The 24,132-nt window shown below is 41.2% G+C and overlaps 2 protein-coding genes across 3 annotated transcripts in view; both read left to right on the plus strand.

Annotated features, from left to right (window-relative positions):
• The window catches only part of hm13 (histocompatibility (minor) 13), a 28,164-nt gene extending 26,063 nt beyond the window's left edge, over positions 1-2,101 (plus strand). For both annotated transcript variants that reach the window (XM_061902783.1, XM_061902784.1), the window contains 3 exons: positions 380-482; positions 553-638; positions 1,245-2,101. In XM_061902783.1, the coding sequence (XP_061758767.1) occupies positions 380-482; positions 553-638; positions 1,245-1,317 (262 nt within the window). In that variant the 3' untranslated portion in view covers positions 1,318-2,101. The remainder of the gene's footprint in view (positions 1-379; positions 483-552; positions 639-1,244) is intronic.
• A 4,578-nt stretch (positions 2,102-6,679) lies between these two features.
• mrgbp (MRG/MORF4L binding protein) lies at positions 6,680-16,856 on the plus strand. The gene is made up of 5 exons (XM_061902785.1): positions 6,680-6,908; positions 10,950-11,071; positions 13,009-13,090; positions 13,161-13,235; positions 13,318-16,856. The coding sequence occupies exons 1-5, from the start codon at positions 6,767-6,769 to the stop codon at positions 13,494-13,496; spliced, it is 600 nt and encodes a 199-aa protein (XP_061758769.1). The 5' UTR covers positions 6,680-6,766; the 3' UTR covers positions 13,497-16,856.
• The last annotated feature ends 7,276 nt before the right edge of the window (positions 16,857-24,132 follow it).

Raw genomic sequence — 24,132 nt, forward strand, 5'->3', positions numbered from 1 at the left:
TAATCATTTGTTTTTCATCTTTTTTTTTTCCTTCCTTTTTGTTGTCTTATTGTTTTTCCCCATTTATTTTTTCCGTTTTTTTTTTTTTTTTGTATAATTTTTTTCAATCTTTTTCTTTGTTTTTTCTCATTTACTTGTCATTTTTAATTTGTTTTTTAATCTTTTTTTCTCTTTTGTTTATTTGTTCCTTTTTATGTTTTGCATTTGTTTCCTTCTTCTTGGCTGTCTTTGTTTTTTAGTGTTTTTACTTTTCTTCTTTTTCTTTTTCCCATTTTGCAAATGTTCTTCTTTTTGCTTTTTTCAATTAGTATTTTTTTCATTCTTTGTATTCTTATTCTTATTTTTGTTCCTTCTTTATTTGTCCTGCGTCTGTGTGCAGCCTGAAGAAGAACAGCAGGACCTACTTCTACTCCAGTTTCCTGGCCTACATCTTCGGACTGGGCCTCACCATCTTCGTCATGCACACCTTTAAACACGCGCAGGTGAGATGCTGGAAGGGTCAGAGGTCACTGCTGCAGCTCTTGATCTAACAAGTTGGCGTGTCGTCGTCAGCCCGCTCTGCTCTACCTGGTGCCCGCCTGTGTCGGCTTCCCGGTGGTGGTGGCGCTCATCAAGGGCGAGGTCATGGAGATGTTCAGGTGAGTAACCATGACAACACGACGCCGGCAAGAACACTCATAACACACCTCGCCATCGTCTCGTCTCGGACCTTTTATGAAGTCCTCTTCAAGCGTTGAGTTTTAGACATATTTCCTCCCCCGGCATGGCTTCCTGCAGTGCAGCACAGACGCGCGTCTTTAGCGGCCGCCCTCTTCCTGTCGCCGTCACACCATCACTTCTTCTTTTTTTTGTTTGTTTTTTTAAATCTTCCTTTTTTTCTCTCACCTGTCCCTCCTTCTCACTCTCACCCGCCGGGCGGGTAGCTTCGAGTCATCAGAGGACGTCCTTCCCGCCTCCCCCCGCCTCACTTCCTTCCCGACCGTCAGCGGCTCCCCCGCCAGCCTGGCCGCCTCCATGGACGCAGGCTCCTCCCCCCGCCGCCGTCACTCACGGCCTACTTCCTCGTAGAACCCTACTGTAGCCTTTCTAGACGCCCCCGTCCACCATTTTGTCCGGCCACGCGTTCCTTTGGCAGGATATCATTTCCATTTTCACTCGCGTAGCTCCGATCTTGCCGACACGTGACGTCATCAGAAGCTCCGCCTCCCGACTCACCTGTCCCCCCATCCCCTCCCTCCCTCCAGGTACGAGGAGGCCTCCGCGGATGAGGCGCTAGCCAAAGACGACTCATCAGAATCGGTGAAGAAGGACCAATAGCCACGCCCCCATCCCCCCCTCCCCCGCCACATCTCATCCAGCCGCTTCCTCACGCATTTGTCATCCTGCTACTTTATTGGTGGACTGTCTGCAGAGGTGGGCGGGACAATGGGAAGGCCCCCCCCCCACCTTTGCCTGTCTCCTCCAATAAGCTGTATAATGAGCAGAGGGGGGCGTGGCCTCCTCATTTGGCTTTTTTTTTTTTTTTTTTTTTAAATGATTGGAGTTTAAAGTTGAAATCCCAGTTGTTGTTTTTTTTGGTCTTCGGATAAAGCTCGCCAGTCAATATTTAGTCTTTTGTTGTTGTTTTTTTGGTCAGTATTTTTGGACTTTTTTTGTGCCTTTTTCAACCGAGCGCCCGTTTATACTCTTGCCACAAAGTGAGCCGTGGTCCCCAAAAGAGGAATTAAATATTTATGATCAGGCATGAATCTGACAGGGCTAATCAAGCATTTTAGGACCCCCACTTCCCATAATGCACCGCCCCTCAACACTTGTAGCGCACCTCGTCCGTCTTTGCCGATATAGTTTTTTTTACGAATGTCCCAGGAGGAAAAAAAAATGGGAGTTTCAGAATAAAAGCTCCCATTTTGGTTATTTAACATCTTTTTTTTTTTTTTTTTTTTGGGAAGCGGTTATTGTTTGGAATGTTGCCTGTTTGATATATTTGGACTTCTTTGTCACCTCGTGTTTGATGTCATTGGTGTTTGACTTTTGTTTGCTATTTCGATGTTAAAGAGAAGGAAAATAACACAAAAATATTAAAATGTGATACTTTGTTGGAGTTCAGTGCATTTTGTGCGTTTGCAAAGTAGTTTATTGCCTGGACTGTTTTATTTGCAAATAAATATTTTTTGCTGACTATATTTTATTTGCAAATAAATATTTTTTGCTGACTATATTTTATTTGCAAATAAATATTTTTTGCTGACTATATTTTATTTGCAAATAACTGTTTTTTGCTGACTATATTTTATTTGCAAATAACTGTTTTTTGCTGACTATAATTTATTTGCAAATGTTTTTTGCTGACTATATTTTATTTGCAAATAAATGTTTTTTGCTGACTATATTTTATTTGCAAATAAATGTTTTTTGCTGATTATATTTTATTTGCAAATAAATGTTTTTGCTTACTATATTTTATTTGCAAATAAATGTTTTTTGCTGACTATATTTTATTTGCAAATAAATATTTTCTGCGGACTATATTTTATTTGCAAATAAAAAAATTTTGCGGACTATATTTTATTTGCAAATAAAAAATTTTTGCGGACTATATTTTATTTGCAAATAAATGTTTTTTGCTGATTATTTTATTACCAAATAAATGTTTTTTGCTTATTATATTTTATTTGCAAATAAATGTTTTTTGCTGACTATATTTTATTTGCAAATAAATGTTTTTTGCTGACTATATTTTATTTGCAAATGTTTTTGCTGACTATATTTTATTTGCAAATAAATGTTTTTTGCTGAATATATTTTATTTGCAAGTAAATGTTTTTTGCTGACTGTTTTATTTGCAAATGAATGTTTTTTGCTGACTATATTTTATTTGCAAATAAATGGTTTTTGCTGACTATATTTTGTTTGCAAATAAATGTTTTTGCTGACTATATTTTATTTGCAAATAAATGTTTTTTGCTTATTATATTTTATTTGCAAATACATTTTTTTTGCTGACCTTATAAGCAACTTGACTTTGACGTGTCACTCAAAAAAAGGCAAGTTTTTACTTTACTTTTTTTTTTTAATAGACATGAAGAAACAATTTAAAATGTACAACATACATACTTTATATATAAACATATATGTTATATACTCAATTTGTGTGTGAAAATTCAGAATAAGATTGTTTTATTAAATAAAATCTCAATTTCTTGAATCGCAAATTAATCTTTAAATTAGAGATGTCCGATAATGGCTTTTTTGCCGATATTATCCAACTCTTAATTACAGATTCCGATATCAACCGATATATATACAGTCGTGGAATGAACACATTATTATGCCTATTTTGTTGTGATGCATTAAACAATGTAACAACGTAAACACAGACACGCAAATGTGTTGTTTGTTTACAAACGCCACAAATGTAAACAGACGTAAAAGTTTCTTTACACACACACACGCACATTTTTGCCACACGTTTTTCCACTCTCATGCAGACTAAAATGTGAACATACATATGTTTACACACACAAATGCATACACACACACACGTTTTTCCACTCTCATGCACACCAAATTGTAAACATACATATGTATACACACACACAAACACACGTTTGTCAGCCTGGAAAATGCTGTTTCTCAGAAAAGTTCACCAACATAACTTTGAATAAGGCAAATTCCTCACAAACTGATGTTTAGCTTTGCTGGCTTCAAAATATCCTCTCGGTGACGATTTAGGAGGTGGCGAGTTGTCCAGGATGTACGCTCGCCTTCCACCTTCAAGGTAGACGAGCAGTGGAAAAATGGCCGGATGGATGACTGTGGACGCCTTGCTAGCTTTGAGCAACTAGAACAAGACCCTAGGCCCTAATGTTAGCATGCTAAAAATTTTTTAGCTAATTTTGCAGCTGTACACCTCAGAGTTACATATCTTGGTACTTGACACATGCTAACTGTTGGCATGCTAAAAAAAAGTTTTCTAGCTCATTTTACAACCGTACATTTCACAGTCAAATAATTTAGTACTTGACACATTTTAACTGTTAGTATGCTAACTTTTTTTTCTTAGCTAATTTTGCAGCTGTGCACCTCCAGAGTTAAATAGCTTTGTACTTGATACATGCTAACTGTTAGCATGCTTACTCTTTTTTTTTTTTTTTGCTTATTTTACAGCCATGCACCTCAGTCAAATAATTTAGTATTTGTCACATTTTAACTGTTAGTATGCTAACCTTTTTTTTTTTAGGTAGTATTGCAGCTGTACACCACAGAGTAAAATATCTTGGTACTTGAGACCTGCTAACTGTTGGCATGCTAAAAAAAATTTTTTAGCTCATTTTCCAGCCGTACATTTCAGAGTCAAATAATCTAGTACTTGACACATTTTAACTGCTAGTATGCTAACTTTTTTCTTTTTAGCTCATTTTGCAGCAGTACATTTCAGATTCAAATAATTTAGTACTTGACACATTTTAACATGCTAATTTTGCAGCTGTTCAACTCAGAGTTAAATAGCTTGGTACTTGAGACTTGTTAACTGTTAGCATGCTAACTTTTTTTTTTTTGCTCATTTTGCAGCCTTTCACCTCAGAGTCAAATAATTTAGTACTTGACACATTTTAATTGTTGGTATGCTAACTTTTTTTTTTAGCTAATTTTGCAGCTGTACACCTCAGAGTTAAATATTGTACTTGACACTTGCTAACTGTTGGCATGCTAACTTTTTTTTTTAGCTAACATTGCAGCTATGCACCTCCAGAGTTAAATAGCTTGGTACTTGATAATTGCTAACTGTTGGCATGCTAACTCTTTTTTTTTTTTTTTTTTAGCTCATTTTACAGCCGTACATTTCAGAGTCAAATAATTTAGTACTTGACACATTTTAACTGTTAGTATGCTAACTTTTTTTTTTTTTTTAGCTCATTTTGCAGCTGTGCACAGAGTCAAATGACATGGTACTTGAAACATGTTAACTGTTTGCATGCTAGCAGTTAGCATGTTAACTTTTTTTCTTTTAGCTAATTTTGCAGCTGTGCACCTCAAAGGTAAATATCTTGGTACCTGACACTTCCTAACTGTTGGCATGCTAGCTCTTTTTTTTTTAGCTAATTTTGCAGTCTTACACCTCAGTCTAAAAATTTAGTACTTTACACATTTTAACTGTTGCTATGCTAACTTTTTGTTAGCTCATTTTGCAGCTGTACACCTCAGTCAAATAATTTAGTACTTTACACAATTTAACTGTTGCTATGCTAACTTTTTGTTAGCTAATTTTGCAGCTGTAAACCTCAGAGTCATATAATTTAGTACATGACACATTTTAACCGTTGGTATGCAAACTTTTTTTGTTGCAGCCGTATAACCTCACTCTTTTACTGAATCAAATTCTACAACTGTATTAAATCCAATTGAATTATTTAATGAAATCATTCAATTGCGAAATATAATCTCAGATAAAAGATTTCGGCTAAAGCAGGGGTGTCAAACTTAAGGCCCGAGGGCTGGATCAGGTTCTGAGAACAGGTTTTATGCGGCCAGCGGGATGAGTTTTCCAAGTATGAAAATGAGCTGAAATTTTGGAATGAAAGAAACTGCTGTTCTAAATGTGTCCACTAGATGTCGCAATAGCAGTTCTTTGTATCTTTGTAGATGATGCTACATATGTAAAAAAAAAATAAACCACATGATGTGGTTTACATTTACAGTACATGTACTGTAAATGCATAATGTATTTATATTATTCACTCATGAATAATGCTGTATAATAGACTGTATTTATGTTATTCATATGTGAATGATGCTGTATTAAAGACTGTTATTCACATGTGAATAATGCTGTATAATAGACTGTTATTCACATGTGAATAATACTGAATAATAGACTGTATTTATGTTATTCACATGTGAATAATGCTGTATAATAGACTGTTTTTCACATGTGAATTAAGCGGTATAATAGACTGTATTTATGTTATTCACATGTGAGTAATGCTGTATAATAGACTATTTATATTATTCAAATGTGAATAATGCTGTATAATAGACTGTATTTATATTATTCACATGTGAATAATGCTCTATAATAGACTATATTATTCAAATGTGAATAATGCTGTATAATAGACTGTATTCATGTTATTCACATGTGAATAATGCTGAATAATAGACTGTATTTATATTATTCACATATAAAAATTACCCGAGTGTTTATTATCTATTGTGAGCGAACTGTGGTGCTGAATTTCCCCCAGGGGTCAATAAAGTTTTTTCTATTATATTCCATTCTATGATGTTAGTGCAAATGAGGAAAATTATCAATCTACATGAATAACATCCTTTGATTTGTTTTGGATATCGTTTTTTTTATCTTGCTAGATTGAAAACGAACACCAATGAGTTGACTGATGAACTTTATCACATAATTTATTCTGAAAACATGAATAACGACAAATAAATATAGATTATTATTAACCGGAACATGTAAGTGTAAAAAATAAAAAAAATTAATTTGTATATTTTCAGAATGTGCTCGTTCTAATTTTAAACAAAGTTGTCTTTATTTTTAAGTAATCGTGCCGTGATATTATTTGACACTTCGAGGCTAAAGTATTTGTAGTCACATAAAGAAAAAAAAAAAAAAAGCGCTGCTTTTACTTTGAAAAACAAAACAAAAATCCACAACCCGGAAGCAGCAATTGTACTTCCTGTTGTAGTCCGCCCCAAACAAAACAAAGTAGTGCGGCTTCTTGTCTCCGCTCTGCTTGGGCCAACGATGGGGGAGGCTGACGTGACACAGACCCAGGCCGACGACAAGCCCCCGGACTCGGCTTTGGTCCCCGGCGAGGAGTCAGTGGTGTGGAGCCATGAGGTGGAGGTGTGTCTCTTTCACGCCATGATTGGACACAAACCTGTCGGTAAGGCTAACCGCTAACCATGCTAACCGCTAGCTCGCTTATCTGTTTACTAAACCCTTCTTCTCTGGTTTTGTTATAATATTCTTTGTTTCATTCAACAAATACTCCCTGTCACTTCCGGCCGAATACTATTGCACACGTCGCAGTTTTACCAGAGTTGTGTTAGCGTGTGTGCTAGCATTAGCATAAGAAGCTTTTTGTAGGACACACGTGTTTTTGATCACGATGACGTACTGGGTGGGACATGTGACGTCACGCGTGACGCCACACTCATGGGTGTTAAGAAGTAGTGTGACGTCATTGCAATGGAGACTGTTGACTTGTGCCGTAAAAAAAAGTTTCCTTTGTGTTCAGACTAGTGACGTCATCCACTGGGGGGGATTTTGACAATGGGGGGGGGGGCTGGATGACGTCACTAGTGGGTGGGTGTAGATGGAAATGCTCGGTGGTCAGGAGGACGCACTGGAAGGATTTCCAGGCGAGCCCGTTTTATCGTCACAAGACCGTTTTCGTTCTTCCAAACAAGTATCTCGGTGCTTCTCAACCGCTGTTTTTTTTTGTTAATGTTCGTCGTCATCTAGCTCTTCCCCCAGCTCCCTCCAAAAAACGGTTGCGGCTTATATTGAGCGACAGGCGATAAGATAACGAGGCCCAGGTGGACCATTTGCGCACCTGTCGGTGACTTCGAGGCCGGTCCTCGCACACCGCGCCTCGCTGCAGGCCCGCAGGCCACGCCCCCCCCCCCTCCACATTTAGCTGGACAAAAATATTTTCAACACAAACGAAAGTGACACGTTTGGGGATAAACTAGCAGACTCATTACTCCCCCACATCTTAAAGGCCTACTCAAATGATATTTTCTTATTTAAACGTGGATAGCAGGTCCATTCTATGTGTCATACTTGATCATTTCGCGATATCGCCATATTTTTGCTGAAAGGATTTAGTAGAGAACATCGATGATAAAGTTGGCAACTTTTGGTCGCTAATAAAAAAGCCTTGCCTGTACCGGAAGTAGCAGACGATGTGCACGTGAAGTCACGGGTTGTAGGGCTCCTCACATCCTCACATTGTTTCCAGCAGCAAGAGCGATTCGGACCGAGAAAGCGACGATTTCCCCATTATTTGGAGCGAGGATGAAAGATCCGTGGAGGAAGATAGTGAGAGTGAAGGACTAGAGGGAAAAAAAAAAGGATGGCAGTGGGAGCGATTCAGATGTTATTAGACACGTTTACTAGGATAATTCTGGAAAATCCCTTATCTGCTAATTGTGTTACTAGTGTTTTAGTGAGATTATATTGTTGTACCTGGTGTGGCCACGGGTGTGGTGACCGCCAGTGTCTCTGAGGGAAGCCACGTTTCTTGACGAGGCGAAGCAAAGGCAGCCGGTGGGCCGGGCTGAGCTTTTTTTTTCCCCCTTCCTCCACGGTGGAAGCATCACAGATTCGGGGACAGCCGGTCGGACGAGGCAAGATAGTCCGCAGCTGCCTCTTTGACAGGTGCATGAGGAATGACGCAAGTTCCGCTCATGTCTACGGTAACAGGCGACTTATTACCACAATTTTTTCACCAAAACCTGCTGGTTGACATGTGGTAGAGAACCATGTTCGCTTGACCGCTCTGTTCCATATTAAAGCCTCGCCGTCATCTTTCGGGAATGTAAACAAAGAAACACCGGCTGTGTTTGTGTTGCTAAAGGCGGCCGCAATACACCGCTTCCCACCTACATCTTTCTTCTTTGACGTCTCCCTTATTAATTGAACAAATTGCATAAGATTCAGCAACACAGATGTCCAGAATACTGTCTAATTATGCGATTAAAGCAGACTATTTATAGCTGGGATTGGGCTGGAAGAACATGTCCGCTACAATCCGAGACGTCACACGCACGCGTTGTCAACAGGATACTTCGTGCAAAATTTAAAATTGCAATTAAGTAAACTGAAAAGGCCGTATTGGCATGTGTTGCAATGTTAATATTTCATCATTGATATATAAACTATCAGACTGCGTGGTCGGTAGTAGTGGGTTTCAGTAGACCTTTAACATGAAACTGTGATATCCATCCATCTTCCGCTTATCCAAGGTCGGGTCGCAGGGGCAGCAGCCTAAGCAAGGAAGCCCAGACTTCCCTCTCCCCAGCCACTTTGTCCAGCTCTTCCCGGGGGATCCCGAGGCGTTCCCAGGCCAGCTGGGAGACATAGTCCTCCCAACGTGTCCTGGGTCTTCCCCGTGGCCTCCTACTGGTCGGATATGCCCTAGGGATGAGCAGCAGATTTACGGATGACAGAGCTTCTCACCCTATCTCTAAAGGAAAGCCCCGCCACCCGGCGGAGAAAACTCATTTCGGCCGCTGGTACCCGTGATCTTGTCCTTTCGGTCATAACCCAAAGTTTGTGACCATAGGTGAGGATGAGAGCGTAGCCTAAGTAGGGAATCCTGGAATTCCCTCTCCCCAGCCACTTCGTCCAGCTCTTCCCGGGGGATCCCGAGGCGTTCCCAGGCCAGCCCCTAGAAATAGTCTTCCCAACGTGTCCTGGGTCTTCCCCCTGGCCTCCTACCGGTCGGAGGTGCCTGAAACACCTCCCTAGGTAAACGTTCGGGTGGCATCCTGACCAGATGCCCGAACCACCTCATCTGGCTCCTCTCGATGTGAAGGAGCAGCGGCTTTACGTTGAGTTCCTCCCGGATGGCAGAGCTTCTCACCCTATCTCTAAGGGAGAGCCCCGCCACCCGGCGGAGGAAACTCATTTCGGCCGCTGGTACCTGTGATCTTATCCTTTCGGTCATAACCCAAAGCTCATGACCATAGGAGAGGATGGGAGCGTAGCCTAAGCAGGGAATCCCAGACTTCCCTCTCCCCAGCCACTTCGTCCAGCTCTTCCCGTGGGATCCCGAGGCGTTCCCAGGCCAGCCGGGAGACATAGTCTTCCCAACGTGTCCTGGGTCTTCCCCGTGCCCTACCGGTCGGACGTGCCCGTTCGGGTGGCAACCTGACCAGATGCCCGAACCACCTCATCTGGCTCCTCTCCATGTGGAGGAGCAGCGGCTTTACTTTGAGTTCCTCCCGGATGGCAGAACTTCTCACCCTATCTCTAAGGGAGAGCCCCGCCACACGGCGGAGGAAACTCATTTCGGCCGCTTGTACCCGTGATCTTGTCCTTTCGGTCATGACCCAAAGCTCATAACCATAGGTGAGGATGGGAATGTAGATCAACTGGTAAACTGAGAGCTTTGCCTTCCGGCTCAGCTCCTTCTTCACCACAACGGATCAATACGGCGTCCGCATTACTGAAGACGCCGCACCGATCCACCTGTCGTTCTCACCATCCACTCTTCCCTCTCTCGTGAACAAGACTCCTAGGTACTTGAACTCCTCCACTTGGAGCAGGGACTCCTCCCCAACCTGGAGATGGCACTCAGGCGAGAACCATGGACTCAGACTTTTAGAGGTGCCGATTCTCATCCCGGTCGCTTCACACTCGGCTGCGAACGATCCAGTGAGAGCTGAAGATCCTGTCCAGATGAAGCCATCAGGACCACATCAATCTGCAAAAAGCAGAGACCTAATCCTGCAGCCATTAAACCGGATCCTTGCAACTAAATTCTGTCCATAAAAGTTATGAACAGAATCGGTGACAAAGGACAGCCTTGGCGGAGTCCAACCCTCACTGGAAACGGGTCCGACTTACTCCCGGCAATGCGGACCAACCTCTGACACTGATCATACAGGGAGTGGACCGCCACAATCCCACAGTCCGGTACCCCATACTCTCTGAGGACTTCCCGAGGGACACGGTCCAATTCCTTCTCCAAGTCCACAATGCACATGTAGACCGGTTGGGCAAACTCAAGAATCCTGCTGAGAGTCCACCAAAAAAAAAACTGTGACAGACAGGAAAAAATAGCAGCATTGACAAATGGGACGAGTTGGAGGGTGGTTTTGAATAAAGTTAATTACAAAATAATATATAATGTAACTATAATAGACACATACAAAGAATTAGTGGTCATGTGACTCTGAAAATGAACAATGTGCAGGCGTCAACCGTCACTTCCACATGATCTGCATCCGGGACAAGTTCAGTCAGAACATCGGCCGCCAGATCTCCTCCTCGGTCATCTGGGACCACCTGGGGACAATGTACGACATGCAGGCCCTGGTGAGGACGCACACACACACACACACACACACACACACACACACATCCTATTTATTTGATTTTCTTTCCCAAAGTAAACCGAGTGGTTGGACCAGGGGTCACCAACCTTTTTGAAACCAAGAGCTACTTCTTGGGTACTGATTAATGCGAAAGGCTACCAGTTTGATACACACTTAAATAAATGGCCAGAAATAGCCAATTTGCTCAATTTACCTTTAATAAATAACTCCATATATATTAAAAAATGGGTATTTCTGTCTGTCATTCCGTCGTACATTTTTTTTCCTTTTACGGAAGTTTTTTTTGTAGAGAATAAATGATGAAAAAAACACTTGATTGAACGGTTTAAAAGAGGACAAAACGGGGAAAAACATGAAAATTAAATTTTGAAACATAGTTTATCCTCAATTTCGACTCTTTAAAATTCAAAATTCAACCGAAAAAAAGAAGAGAAAAACTAGCTAATTTGAATCTTTTTGAAAAAAATTAAATAAATAATTTATGGAACATCATTAGTAATTTTTCCTGATTAAGATTAATTTTAGAATTTTGATGACATGTTTTAAATAGGTTAAAATCCAATCTGCACCTTGTTAGAATATATAACAAATTGGACCAGGCTATATTTCTAACAAAGACAAATCATTATTTATTCTAGATTTTTCAGAACAAAAAGTTTAAAAGAAATTCAAAATACTTTGAAATAACATTTAAATTTGATTCTAAAGATTTTTTAGATTTGCCAGAATAATTTTGGGGGATTTTAATCATAATAAGTTTGAAGAAATATTTCACAAATATTCTTCGTCGAAAAAACAGAAGCTAAAATGAAGAATTAAATTAAATTGTGTTAATTATTCTTTACAATACAAAAAAATACTTGAAAATTGATATAAATTGTCAGGAAAGAAGAGGAAGGAATTTAAAAGATAAAAAGGTATATGTGTTTAAAAATCCTGAAATCATTTTTAAGGTTGTATTTTTTCTCTAAAATTGTCTTTCTGAAAGTTATAAAAAGCAAAGTAAAAAAATAAATGAATTTATTTAAACAAGTGAAGACCAAGTCTTTAAAATATTTTCTTGGATTTTCAAATTCTATTTGAGTTTTGTCCCTCTTAGAATTAAAAATATCGAGCAAAGCGAGACCAGCTTGCTAGTAAATGAATAAAATTTAAAAATAGAGGCAGCTCACTGGTAAGTGCTGCTATTTGAGCTATTTTTAGAACAGGCCAGCGGGCCACTCATCTGGTCCTTACGGGCTACTTGGTGCCCGCGGGCACTACGTTGGTGACCCCTGGGTTAAGGTGTCCGCCCTGAGATGGGTAGGTTGTGAGTTCAAACCCCGGCCGAGTCATACCAAAGACTATAGAAATGGGACTCATTACATCCCTGCTAAAATGCTATCATTAAACATGAACACGCTAACATGAGCATGTGATGACGTAGGAACTTTTAGTACACTTCTAAAATGGCGCCAAGTATCAAAATCCATAATTTTTAAGGTTAAACATTGAAAATGAGCTAAAATGCTAGCATTAAAATGAACTCGCTAACATTAGCATGCTAACATTAGCATGTGATGACATAAGAAATGTTTATACACGTCTAAAATAGCGCCAAGCATCAAAATCCATGATTTTTAATACTAAACATCGAAACTGAGCTAAAATGCTAGCATTAAACATGAACATGCTAACATTAGCATGCTAACATTAGCATGTGATGACATAAGAAATGTTTATACACGTCTAAAATAGCGACAAGCATCAAAATCCATAATTTTTCTAATTAAACATCGAAAATGAGCTAAAATGCTTGCATTAAACATGAACACGCTAACATTAGCATGCTAACATTAGCATGTGATGACACAGGAAATGTTAGTATATTTCTAAGATGGCGCCAAGTATCAGAAGCGTGTGTGTTCGGGTCCACAGCACGAGTCCGAGATCTTGCCGTTTCCAAACTCGGAGAAGAGCTTCTCTCTGCCGGATGACATCATCCAGGAAGTGAAAGAAGGTGAGACCCGATTGGCCGACACACATTGATGAAGTGCCAATCAACATGCCCCGCCCCCTTACCCGCGCAGGCAAGCTGGGTTCTGAGGAGGAAAGCAAAGAAGAGTTCGGGATGGAGCGAGAACCTCCGGCGACTCACGAAGAAGGTAAGTGTATACTTCGTGTCAACAACACCCGGCGGCGCGAGCCCCACGCGGTGACGCTCTTTATCCCGTGTCGGCGCGTCAGGGAGCAACTCCTCGGTGAAGACGTCGGAGCGCTCCAGCGGCGGCCGGGACAGGGAGAAGGGAGGGACCGAGGGCGGCGGAAAGGAGGCGGAGAAGAGGAAGCGGAGTCGAACCACGGAGAAGCTGATGTCGTCGTCCAACCCCGCCAGCCCCGGAGGAGCCAAAAGGAGGCGCACCTGATCCGGAGCGGGGAGGAGTCAACCTGTTGCCGTGGAAGCACACTTCCTGTCACATGACGTGCGGGACAGGAAGCAGCCGGCGTGTCGTCATTTAACTGCGCTTCCTCCTTTGCCACCCGAGGCCACACCCCCCTTTAAACCTCCCTGGTCATGTGACCTTTTGTTTACACGCGACTAGAGACAAGCTCGGTTGCTTTGGTCAGCTGACAGGAAGCTGGCGGCAGGCGCACACAGGAAGTGGTCGACGAGCATGCTCAATTAGCATTAGCTAATACTAGCTTCTTTTTGCGCTCCAAACTGCGAATGTTTGGCTGGAGAAGAAAAATAAATGTTTGTAGTTGTTTTATTTTTCTCTACTTTTTGATGGCAGTAGCTTTTATTTTTACTCGATTTCCTTTTTTATTTTTTGTTCTTTTGTTAGGACAAGAAGCAGACGTTGCAGTCATTAAATGCTTGATGAAACAAACACACACAGACTGTCTGAATGACTTGAGAGTTGTTGACTCAAAACCACTTTGGACTGAGTCATTTTAAACATCCATCCATTATCTACCGCCTGCATGTTAAAGGTCTACAGAAACCCACCACTACCGACCACGCAGTCTGATAGTTTATATATCAATGATGAAATATTAACATTGCAACACATGCCAATACGGCCTTTTTAGTTTACTAAATTGCAATTTTTAAATTTCGCGCGAAGTATCCTGTTGAAAACGTCGCGCACATGTTCTTCCAGCCCAATCCCAGCTACAAGTAGTCTGCTTAAATCGAATAATTACACAGTATTCTGGACATCTGTGTTGCTGAATCTTTTGCAATTTGTTAAATTAATAATGGAGACGTCAAAGAAGAAAGATGTAGGCGGGAAGCGGTGTATTACGGCCGCCTTAAGCAACACAAACACAGCCGGTGTTTCCTTGTTTACATTCCCGAAATTGAAGCTTTACTATGGAACAGAGCGGTCAAGCGAACATGGTTCCCGACCACATGTCAACCGGCAGGTTTCGTTGAGAAAATTGTGGTAATAAGTCGGCTCTTGCCGTAGACATGAGCAGAGCTTGCGTCGTTCCTCGTGCACCTGTCAAAGAGGCAGCTGTGGACTCTCTTGCCTCCTCCGACCGGCCGCCTCCGAACGTGGAATGCTTCCACCGTGGAGGAGGGGGGAAAAAGCTCAGCCCGGCCCGACCGGCTGCCTTCGCTTCGCCTCGCCGAGAAACGTGGCTTCCCTCAGAGACACTGGCGGTCACCACACCCCTCCGACTTTCAGGTGTGACTATATAATCTCACTAAAACACTAGTAACACAATAAGCAGATAAGGGTTTTTCCAGAATCGTCCTAGTAAATGTGTCTAATAACATCTGAATCGCTCCCACTGCCCTGCCTTTTTTTTTTTTTTTTTTTTTCTAGTCCTTCACTCTCACTATCCTCATCCACAAATCGTTCATCCTCACTCAAATTAATGGGGAAATCGTGACTTTCTCGGTCCGAATCGCTCTCGCTGCTGGTGGCCATGATTATAAACAATGTGAGAATGTGAGGAGCTCCACAACCCGTGATGTCATGCGCACATCTGCTACTTCCGGTACAGGCAAGGCTTTTTTATTAGCGACCAAAAGCTGCGAACTTTATCGTGGATGTTCTCTACTAAATCCTTTCAGCAAAAATATGGCAATATCGCGAAATGATCAAGTATGACACATAGAATGGACCTGCTATCCCCGTTTAAATAAGAAAATCTCATTTCAGTAGGCCTTTAAACATCTTTTTTAGAAAATATATATACTGTAGCTGAAAGGCCTACTGAAATTAGATTTTCTTATTCAAACGGGGATAGCAGGTCCATTCTATGTGTCATACTTGATCATTTCGCGATATTGCCATATTTTTGCTGAAAGGATTTAGTAGAGAACATCAACAATAAAGTTTGCAACTTTTAGTGCTGATAAAAAAGCCTTGCCTGTACCGGAAGTAGCAGACTATGTGCGCGTGACGTCATGGGTTGTAGAGCTCCTCCCATCCACACATTGTTTACAATCATGGCCAACAGCAGCTAGAGCGATTCGGACCGAGAAAGCGACAATTTCCCTATTAATTTGAGCGAGGCTATTGATAGCAAAGGACTAGAAAAAAATATATAGTAAAGAAATTAAAAAAAATAAATAAAAAGGCGATAGCATTGTGAGCGATTCAGATGTTTTTAGACACATTTACTAGGATAATTCTTGGAAATTCCTTATCTGCTTATTGTTTTAATAGTGTCTTAGTGAGTTAAATAGTACCTGATAGTCGGAGGGGTGTGGCCACGGGTGTGTTGATGTCATTCTCTGAGGGAATTAGTCACAGCAGCAACAGCACGACAGAAGCTCCGCTGATCTCCAGTAAGAGGCGACTTTTTACCACAATTTTCTCACCAAAAACTGCCGGTTGACATGTGGTTGGGAACCATGTTCGCTTGACCGCGCTCTGATTCATAGTAAAGCTTCACCTCTGGGAATTTTAAACAAGGAATCACCCTGTGTTTGTGTGGCTAAAGGCTAAAGCTTCCCACCTCCACCTTTCTACTTTGACTTCTCCAATATTAATTATAAATGATAAATGGTAAATGGGTTGTACTTGTATAGCGCTTTTCTACCTTCAAGGTACTCAAAGTGCTTTGACACTACTTCCACATTTACCCATTCACACACACATTCACACACTGATGGAGGGAGCTGCCATGCAAGGCGCCAACCAGCACCCATCAGGAGCAAGGGTGAAGTGTCTTGCTCAGGACACAACGGACGTGACGAGGTTGGTTCTAGGTGGGATTTGAACCAGTGTGCGCACGGCCACTCTCACACTGCGCCACGCCGTCCCTATAATTGAACAAATTGCAAAAGATTCAGGAACACAGATGTCCAGAATACTGTGTAATTATGCGATGTAAAGAGATGACTTTTAGCCGTAAGTGGTGCTGGGCTAATATGTCCCCTTCAACCAATAACGTCACAAATATGCGTCATCATTTCGCGACGTTTCCAACAAGAAACTCCCGGGAAATTTAAAATTGCAATTTAGTAAACTAAAAAGGCCGTATTGGCATGTGTTGCAATGTTAATATTTCATCATTGATATATAAACTATCAGACTGTGTGGTCGGTAGTAGTGGGTTTCAGTAGGCCTTTAACATGTGGGGGAGTAATGTATCTGCATGGCCACGGGAGGGCGCCAATAACCCTCCAGTAACACTGCGCCTCCTATTAGACATTTCCCATGTGTGTGTGTGTATAATCATATTTGTGTGTTTCTCTTCACAACAAAAGTACATTTCGTGTCAAAATGTGTGTGTCTCTGTATAAAGGTGTGTTTGTAAAGAAACTGTTACATTTTGTGTGTAAAAAACAAACAAAAAACGTGTGTTTACATTGTGTGTGTGTGTGTGTGTGTGTGTGTGTGTGTGTGTGTGTGTGTGTGTGTGTGTGTGTGTGTAAAAAAATCAATTTACCTATGTGCGTGTAAAACAATTGTGTGTGTGTGTGTGTGTGTGTGTGTAAACATATGTATGTTTACATTTGAGTGTGCATGAGAGAAGAAAAATCTGTTTGTGTGTGTGTGTAAAAACGTTTCCATTTGTGCATTTGAAAAAACACATTTAGTTTGTGTGTGTGTAAAAATCAGTTTACGTGTGTGTAAAACATTTATGTATATCTGTGTTTACATTTTTTTGTGTGTGTGTGTACATGTGAGTGCCTGAGAGTAGACAAAAGTGTGTGTTTGTGTGCGTGCGTGTGTAGAAAATATTAGTGTCTGTTTCCATTTGTGCGTTTGATGAAAAACAAACATTGGTCTGGTGTGCGTGTGTGTGTGTGTAAAACAATGTATATCTGTTTACATTTGTGTGTGTGTCTGTGTGTGTGTGTGTGTGTGTGTGTGTGTGTGTGTGTGTGTGTGTGTGTGTGTGTGTAAAACAATGTATATCTGTGTTTGTGTGTAAACATGTATGTTTACATTGAGTCTGTTCGAGAGTAGACGTGTGTGTGTGTAACACATTTATTTTCATCTGGGTTTACATTTGTGTGTGTGTGTAAACGTGTATGTTTACATTGAGTCTGCCTAAGAGTAGACGAGTGTGTGTGTGTAAAAATCAGTTTACCTGTGTGTGTAAAACATTTATGTTTATTTGTGTTTACATTTTTGTGTGTGTACATGTGAGTGTGCCTGAGAGTAGACCAAATTGTGTGTTTGTGAGCGTGCATGTGTAAAAAATATTTGTGTCTGTTTCCACTTGTGTGTTGGTAAAAAAAACAAAAACATTTGCGTGTTTGGTTTGTGTGCGCTTGTATCTAACATGTTTATATATTGTGTGTGCGCACGTAAAAACATTTCTGTCCGTGTGTGTGTGTATTCAGCTCTGTATTAGTAAAATAATGATCGAATAATAAAAAAACAGTAAAGTCTAAAAAAAAAAAAAGACATGACACACACATTGATGGTCTCTACTTGTTTAAACTGCAAGTCTTTTTTGGGAAAATACAATTATGCTGATTTTAATATATATATATATATATATATATATATATATATTGTTGGCATGCAAACATTAAAGTGCTAACTTTCTTTGCTAAATTTACTATTTTTTTCTCAAATTCCTCGGCCATACACCTTAGTCATATAATTTGGTATGTGACACAAGCTAACTGATATCATGCTTGCTAACTTTTTTTAGTATCACGCTCATGTTAGCTTGCAGGCATGCTAATATTAGCATGCTAACTTTTTATAGCTAGTTTTGCAACCATTTCACCCAGAGTCATGAAACTTGGTACGTGACACTTGTGAACTGTTAGCATGCTAACATTAAAGTGCTAACTTTCTTTGCTAAATTCATAATTTTTTTCTGTCATTTCCCAGCCATACACCTTAGTTATAAAACTTGGTATTTGACACAAGCTAACTAGTATCCTGCTCATGTTAGCTTGTTAGCATACTAACACTAGCATGCTAACTTTTTATAGCTAGTTTTGCAACCGTTTCACCCAGAGTCCTGAAACTTGGTACGTGATACTTGTGAACCGTTAGCATGCAAACGTAAGCAGGCTAACATTGAAGTGCTAACTTTCTTCGCTATATTTACAATTTTTTTCCCCGATTCCCCAATATTATCAAGCTCATGTTGGCTTGCTAGCATGCTAACATTAGCATGCTAACTTTTTATAGCTAGTTTTGCAACTTTTTCCCCCAGAGTCATGAAACTTGGTACGTGACACTTGTGAACTGTTAGCATGCTAGCCTTAAAGTGCTAACTTTCTTTGCTAATTTTACAATTTTTTCCCTAATTCCCTAGCCATACACCTTAGTCATATAACTTGGTATGTGACAAAAGCTAACTATTGTCAAGCTCATGTTAGCTTGCTAGCATGCTAACTTTTTATAGCTAGTTTCGCAACCGTTTCACCCAGAGTCATGAAACTTGGTACGTGACACTTGTGAACCGTTAGCATGCAAACATAAGCAGGCTAACATTAAAGTGTTAACTTTCTTTGCTAAATTTACAAAAAAATTTTCCTAATTCCCCAGTCATACACCTTACTCATATAACTTGGTATATGACAGAAGCTAACTATTATCAAGCTCATGTTAGCTTGCTAGCATGCTAACTTTTTATAGCTAGTTTTGCAACCGTTTCACCCAGAGTCATGAAACTTGGTACGTGACACGTGTGAACTGTTAGCATGCTAACATTAAAGTGCTAACCTTCTTTGGTAAATTCACAATTTTTTTCTCACATTTCCCAGCCATATACCTTAGTTATAAAACTTGGTATTTGACACAAGCTAACTAGTATCCTGCTCATGTTAGCTTGTTAGCATACTAACACTAGCATGCTAACTTTTTATAGCTAGTTTTGCAACCGTTTCACCCAGAGTCATAAAACTTGGTACGTGACACTTGTGAACTGTTAGCATGCAAAAAGCGGTCCAGGCAGCCATCGACTCGTGTTCCCCCGCTCGGTTGCCAAGGCGACGCGAGGTGAAGCATCATCGAGTGCGAACCCGTCGAGAGCGCGCCAGTCCAACAAAGGTAGCTAATTAGCGCGGGGAGGAGGAGGAGATGAAGATGACTTGTCAGTCACACCGTGTGAGAACCAGACTCTGAATATTCATGGCGGTGTTTGTGCCGCCATGTTTATTCATAAATGCTCTCATGTTTATTCATCCAGGATTATGCAAACATGTCAGTAGGCAGCGGCGCTAACACATACACCTTTTTTTTTTGCTCATTTTACACTTTTTTTTTCTAATTCCGCAGCTTACAGTCATAAAAGTTGGTATTTATAACATGCTAACTGTATGCATGTTTGTTAGCATGCTAACACTAGCATGCAAATTTTTTTTTTTAGGTAGTTTTGCAACCGTTTACCCTAGAGTCATGTAACTCTGTACGTGACACTTGTGAACTGTTAGCATGCAAACATGAGCATGCTAACGTTAAAATGCTAACTTTCTCTGCTAAATGTTCTCATTTTTCTCTTAATTCCCCAGCCATACACCTTAGTCATATAACTTCGTATAAAACACAAGCTAACTATTATCATACTCATGTTAGCATGCTAACACTTGCATGCTAACTTTTTTAACTAGTTTTGCAACCGTTTCACCCAGTCATAAAACTTGGTATGTGACACTTGTTACCTGTTAGCATGCAAAACATAGCATGCTAGCAAGCCAACTTAAGCATGCTAACTTTTTCTTCTAAGTAGACACATTTTATACCTTTTGAGTCGTATAACTTGGTATATGAAACATGCGGACTGTTATCATGCTATCGTTAGCACACATGCTACGTAATACAAATTTTGAGTAAACATGCTACTGTTTTAGGCTAGCTCTGTGGCTCTCTTATGTTACACCTAAAACTCCCGGATTAAGACACTCGGCACCATCTAATAAGTACGGCGGCTTCCGGCGACCCCCCCTCCGGCCAGAGGTCCGGCCGGTGCACAGATAGCAGGCCCATCAAAAAGTTCTAGTTCATAAATGCTTTCGTGTTTATTCATCCAGGATTATGTAAAACTGTCAGTAGGCAGCGGCGCTAACACACACACAGTCAGAGCGTGGGCGAGGTCACCTGACCGCATGCTGACTCCTGATTGGACCGTTGCTAATTGCTCCGCGGCAGGCCCGCAGACCACGCACATTACAATCAAACAGCTGGTGCGTAATTAGTACTATACTTACAGAATCAACACTTTGTAGGGCGCAACACAACCCAAAAAAAAAAAAAAAACACTATAAAAGTATACACGACTGCCGTCTAAGGTCTTGGACTTGCAACCGCAATTGTGACTTGGTGTCGTACTCGCAAAGGAGACTCAGAAATGGGATGATGAAACAAAAACGGTCATCGGAATTTTGAAATGTTGCCATAAAAATATTGACTTTATCGTCAGGAACTTACACAAACGTAGCGAAAAGTTGTACCGGATCCATTTCTGTTGTGACGTGTTGTTGCGTGAATATTGAATATCTAAATAAAAGAGGAGACGTAAACTCTTTTAGTCAGAGTGTGGTGCAGGACTGGATAAAGAGTACAGTGGTCATGTCTCTCCTCAGATCTGAGTCCAAATTTAAGTCTGTCTCTGTTCGATTCTTTGCCTTTTGTCTTGTTTAATAGATGTCATCGGTGTTTAAACCTGACAGTTCCAACGTGAACGGTACCCATCCTTAGCTGAACCGCTACCTTCCTGCGCTGGTCAGCAGGTAGTTGCTACTCACTTTCTTGTTTTGGAGCTAAAAATCTTACATCCATCCATCCATTTCCTACCGCTTATTCCCTTTCGGGGTCGCGGGGGGCGCTGGTGCCTATCTCAGCTACAATCGGGCGGAAGGCGGGGTACACCCTGGACAAGTCGCCACCTCATCGCAGGGCCAACACAGATAGACAACATTCACATTCACACACTAGGGCCATTTTAGTGTTGCCAATCAACCTATCCCCAGGTGCATGTCTTTGGAAGTGGGAGGAAGCCGGAGTACCCGGAGGGAACCCACGCATTCACGGGGAGAACATGCAAACTCCACACAGAAAGATCCCGAGCCTGGATTTGAACCCAGGACTGCAGGACCTTCGTATTGTGAGACAGACGCACTAACCCCTCTGCCACCATGAAGCCCAAAAAATCTTACATTTCGAGCTAAAATTCACCAAAATAAACAACATTAGGGATTTGATTTTGGGATGCAAACTCTTAGCCCTGGAATGTGGACGGATTCCGACTTTAAATACGAAAGCGGGAGGTCTTCCCCTGAATCGGTGAACCGAGGCCATGTTTGTTTACAACCAGCTCAGGGGGACGTTTACAACTCTGTAGAATGTGCCGATCTCTGTCTCGCTGACAACAAGCTATCCATACACTTAGGTCAAACGGAATCCATCCTATTTGGGTCCCAAATCAACCTAAAGAAAGTCAGTGACTTCACTATTAAAGTGGGGGACATTGTTATCGCCAGGAAAGCCGAAGTCACCTACCTAGGTTCCTTTCTAGAAAGCTAATCTTTCCTGTGATAAAATGGCAACCAAGGTGATCAACGAACGAGATTTCTCTACAGAATCTCCTCTCTGGTCCACAAAAGCACCGTGAAGATTCTAGCGGGGACTCTCGTTCAACCCTTTTTCCGACTACGCATCCACCACCAAAACCCTCAAATCTAGACTCCAAACATCCCAGAACAAGCTAGTCCGGTTATTTCTAGACCTCCACCCCAGATCACACCTCACTCCTACCTACTTCTCCAAAGATGGCTGGCTCAGGGTGGAGGACCGAGTAAAACAACTTGCACTGAGCCTCGTCTATAAAATCCGCTACACCTCCTTGATACCGAAGTACATGTCAAACTACTTCCAGAACGTAAATGACCGCCATAACCACAACACCAGGGGGAGCTCCACAAACCACGTTAAAAACCCAGATTCCGGTCTAACAAAGGTCTCAAGTCATTCTCCTTCTATGCCACACCAATGTGGAATGCACTCCCAACAGGTGTAAAAGAAAGTGCATCGCTACCTGTCAGGTTCAAACACTGATGACATCTATTAAACAAGACAAGAAGCAAAGAATTAAACCGAGACAGAATTAAATTTGGCTGGACACTGTACCCTTGTACGGAGTCTCTGCACGCTCTGCCAAAAGATTTCAAGCCTACTTCTTTTATTTGGACCTTCCCTGACCTCATGGCAACAGCTGCTTCCAAAGGGACGGGAGGTCATAAACAGCCATGGCCTTTGGTTACGGAAGAGTGAAAGAGAAAAGGTCGTAAAACAGTTCAAAGAAGAGGTTCGTAAAAGAGTTTCATCATCATCATCGGCGGTCACTCAAAACGAGTATGACGACCCGCCTGTGCAGGACTTAGTTTAACCGACAGTCACCGCACGATCCTTGACAGAATCGGGTCAGCGTCCAGTGGCATGGAGTCCAAGATGACTGGGGGACCCTTTTTCTGCTGCAGCCTTCTTCAGCTGTTGTGGTAGTTCTTAAAATGTACCGTCTTCCGCTTGCTCCGCCGTTGAGGTTTTCACTGTATCCCTGGCTAGGGGGCAGTCAGGTACTACGCCTTTGCCAAGGGCCACAATAGTGCCCCAAGACCCCATAGAGGAGTAAAAGAGTTTGTTAAAGAGGTCGTAAAATAGTTCAAAAAAGAAGTTTGTAAAAGAGTTCAAAAAGAGGTTTGTAAAAGACTTCAGAAAACCGGTGCCTGGACAGGAGTCGGGCCTTGCTTCCTTACTGCTTTGTAGTTCTTGGGTCACGACAACATCTTTCTGTTGATTACAATACATGAGAGAAACAGAACACCTTCATGTTGCTCCCCCCCCCCCCTTCGAAACAATTATTCCAACACGACCCTCCTTCAAAAGCGCAGTAAAAGAACACCTCCAGGCAAGTACAACCCCAGACTAAAACCCTCGCCCCAACACATAAATAATCAAATGTAAATACTTGTTCTTATGCTTTCTGAACTCACTACGTTCACTTCTCGCTGTAAATATCCTTTTGCATGCACAATAAATCAGAAAAAAAAATCCTGACTTTGGAGCAATGTTCACGGATTCTAGTATTTGGTAAATGCAATGGATTCCATGATTTCGGTCCTAACTTGTTCACACCTCCTCATATGGAAGCGACTTTTCCTTGTTGATGTCTCGAGAAGGGTAGAAATACAAGAACACACACACACTTATAATGTGTGTGTGTGTGTGTGTGTGTGCCAGAAGTCATTTGTTTGTCTTTAAGCAGCTAAACTCCTTTTTATGCTGCTGATAAAAGAAAGATTAGCATGTGAAAACCACAAAAGAGCGTTTCCATCAAACCTCACACACACGGTCGGGGGGTCCGGGCCCCCCCCCCTGGGGTGGAGGGCGTAGCGTGCGCTGATTACAAAGATGAGCTTATGCCTGTTTGCCGACATGCTAATGATGTGCTTGTTTGTTCTGGCGACATGATTGACAGCTGCCTTTATTCTACTTTGATATGATTTGCTCCGCTAAAGACAAAAAAAAAAAAAGCAAAATGAGAGTAATTTTTTTTAAATGTTTTCTAAAATAAAAGGCAAGGGGCAAATTTAAAAAAAAAAAAAAAAAAAAAAGGTTTATACCCTTT

Source organism: Nerophis ophidion, linkage group LG06 (genome assembly GCF_033978795.1).
Source record: "Nerophis ophidion isolate RoL-2023_Sa linkage group LG06, RoL_Noph_v1.0, whole genome shotgun sequence".
NCBI lineage: Eukaryota > Metazoa > Chordata > Actinopteri > Syngnathiformes > Syngnathidae > Nerophis > Nerophis ophidion.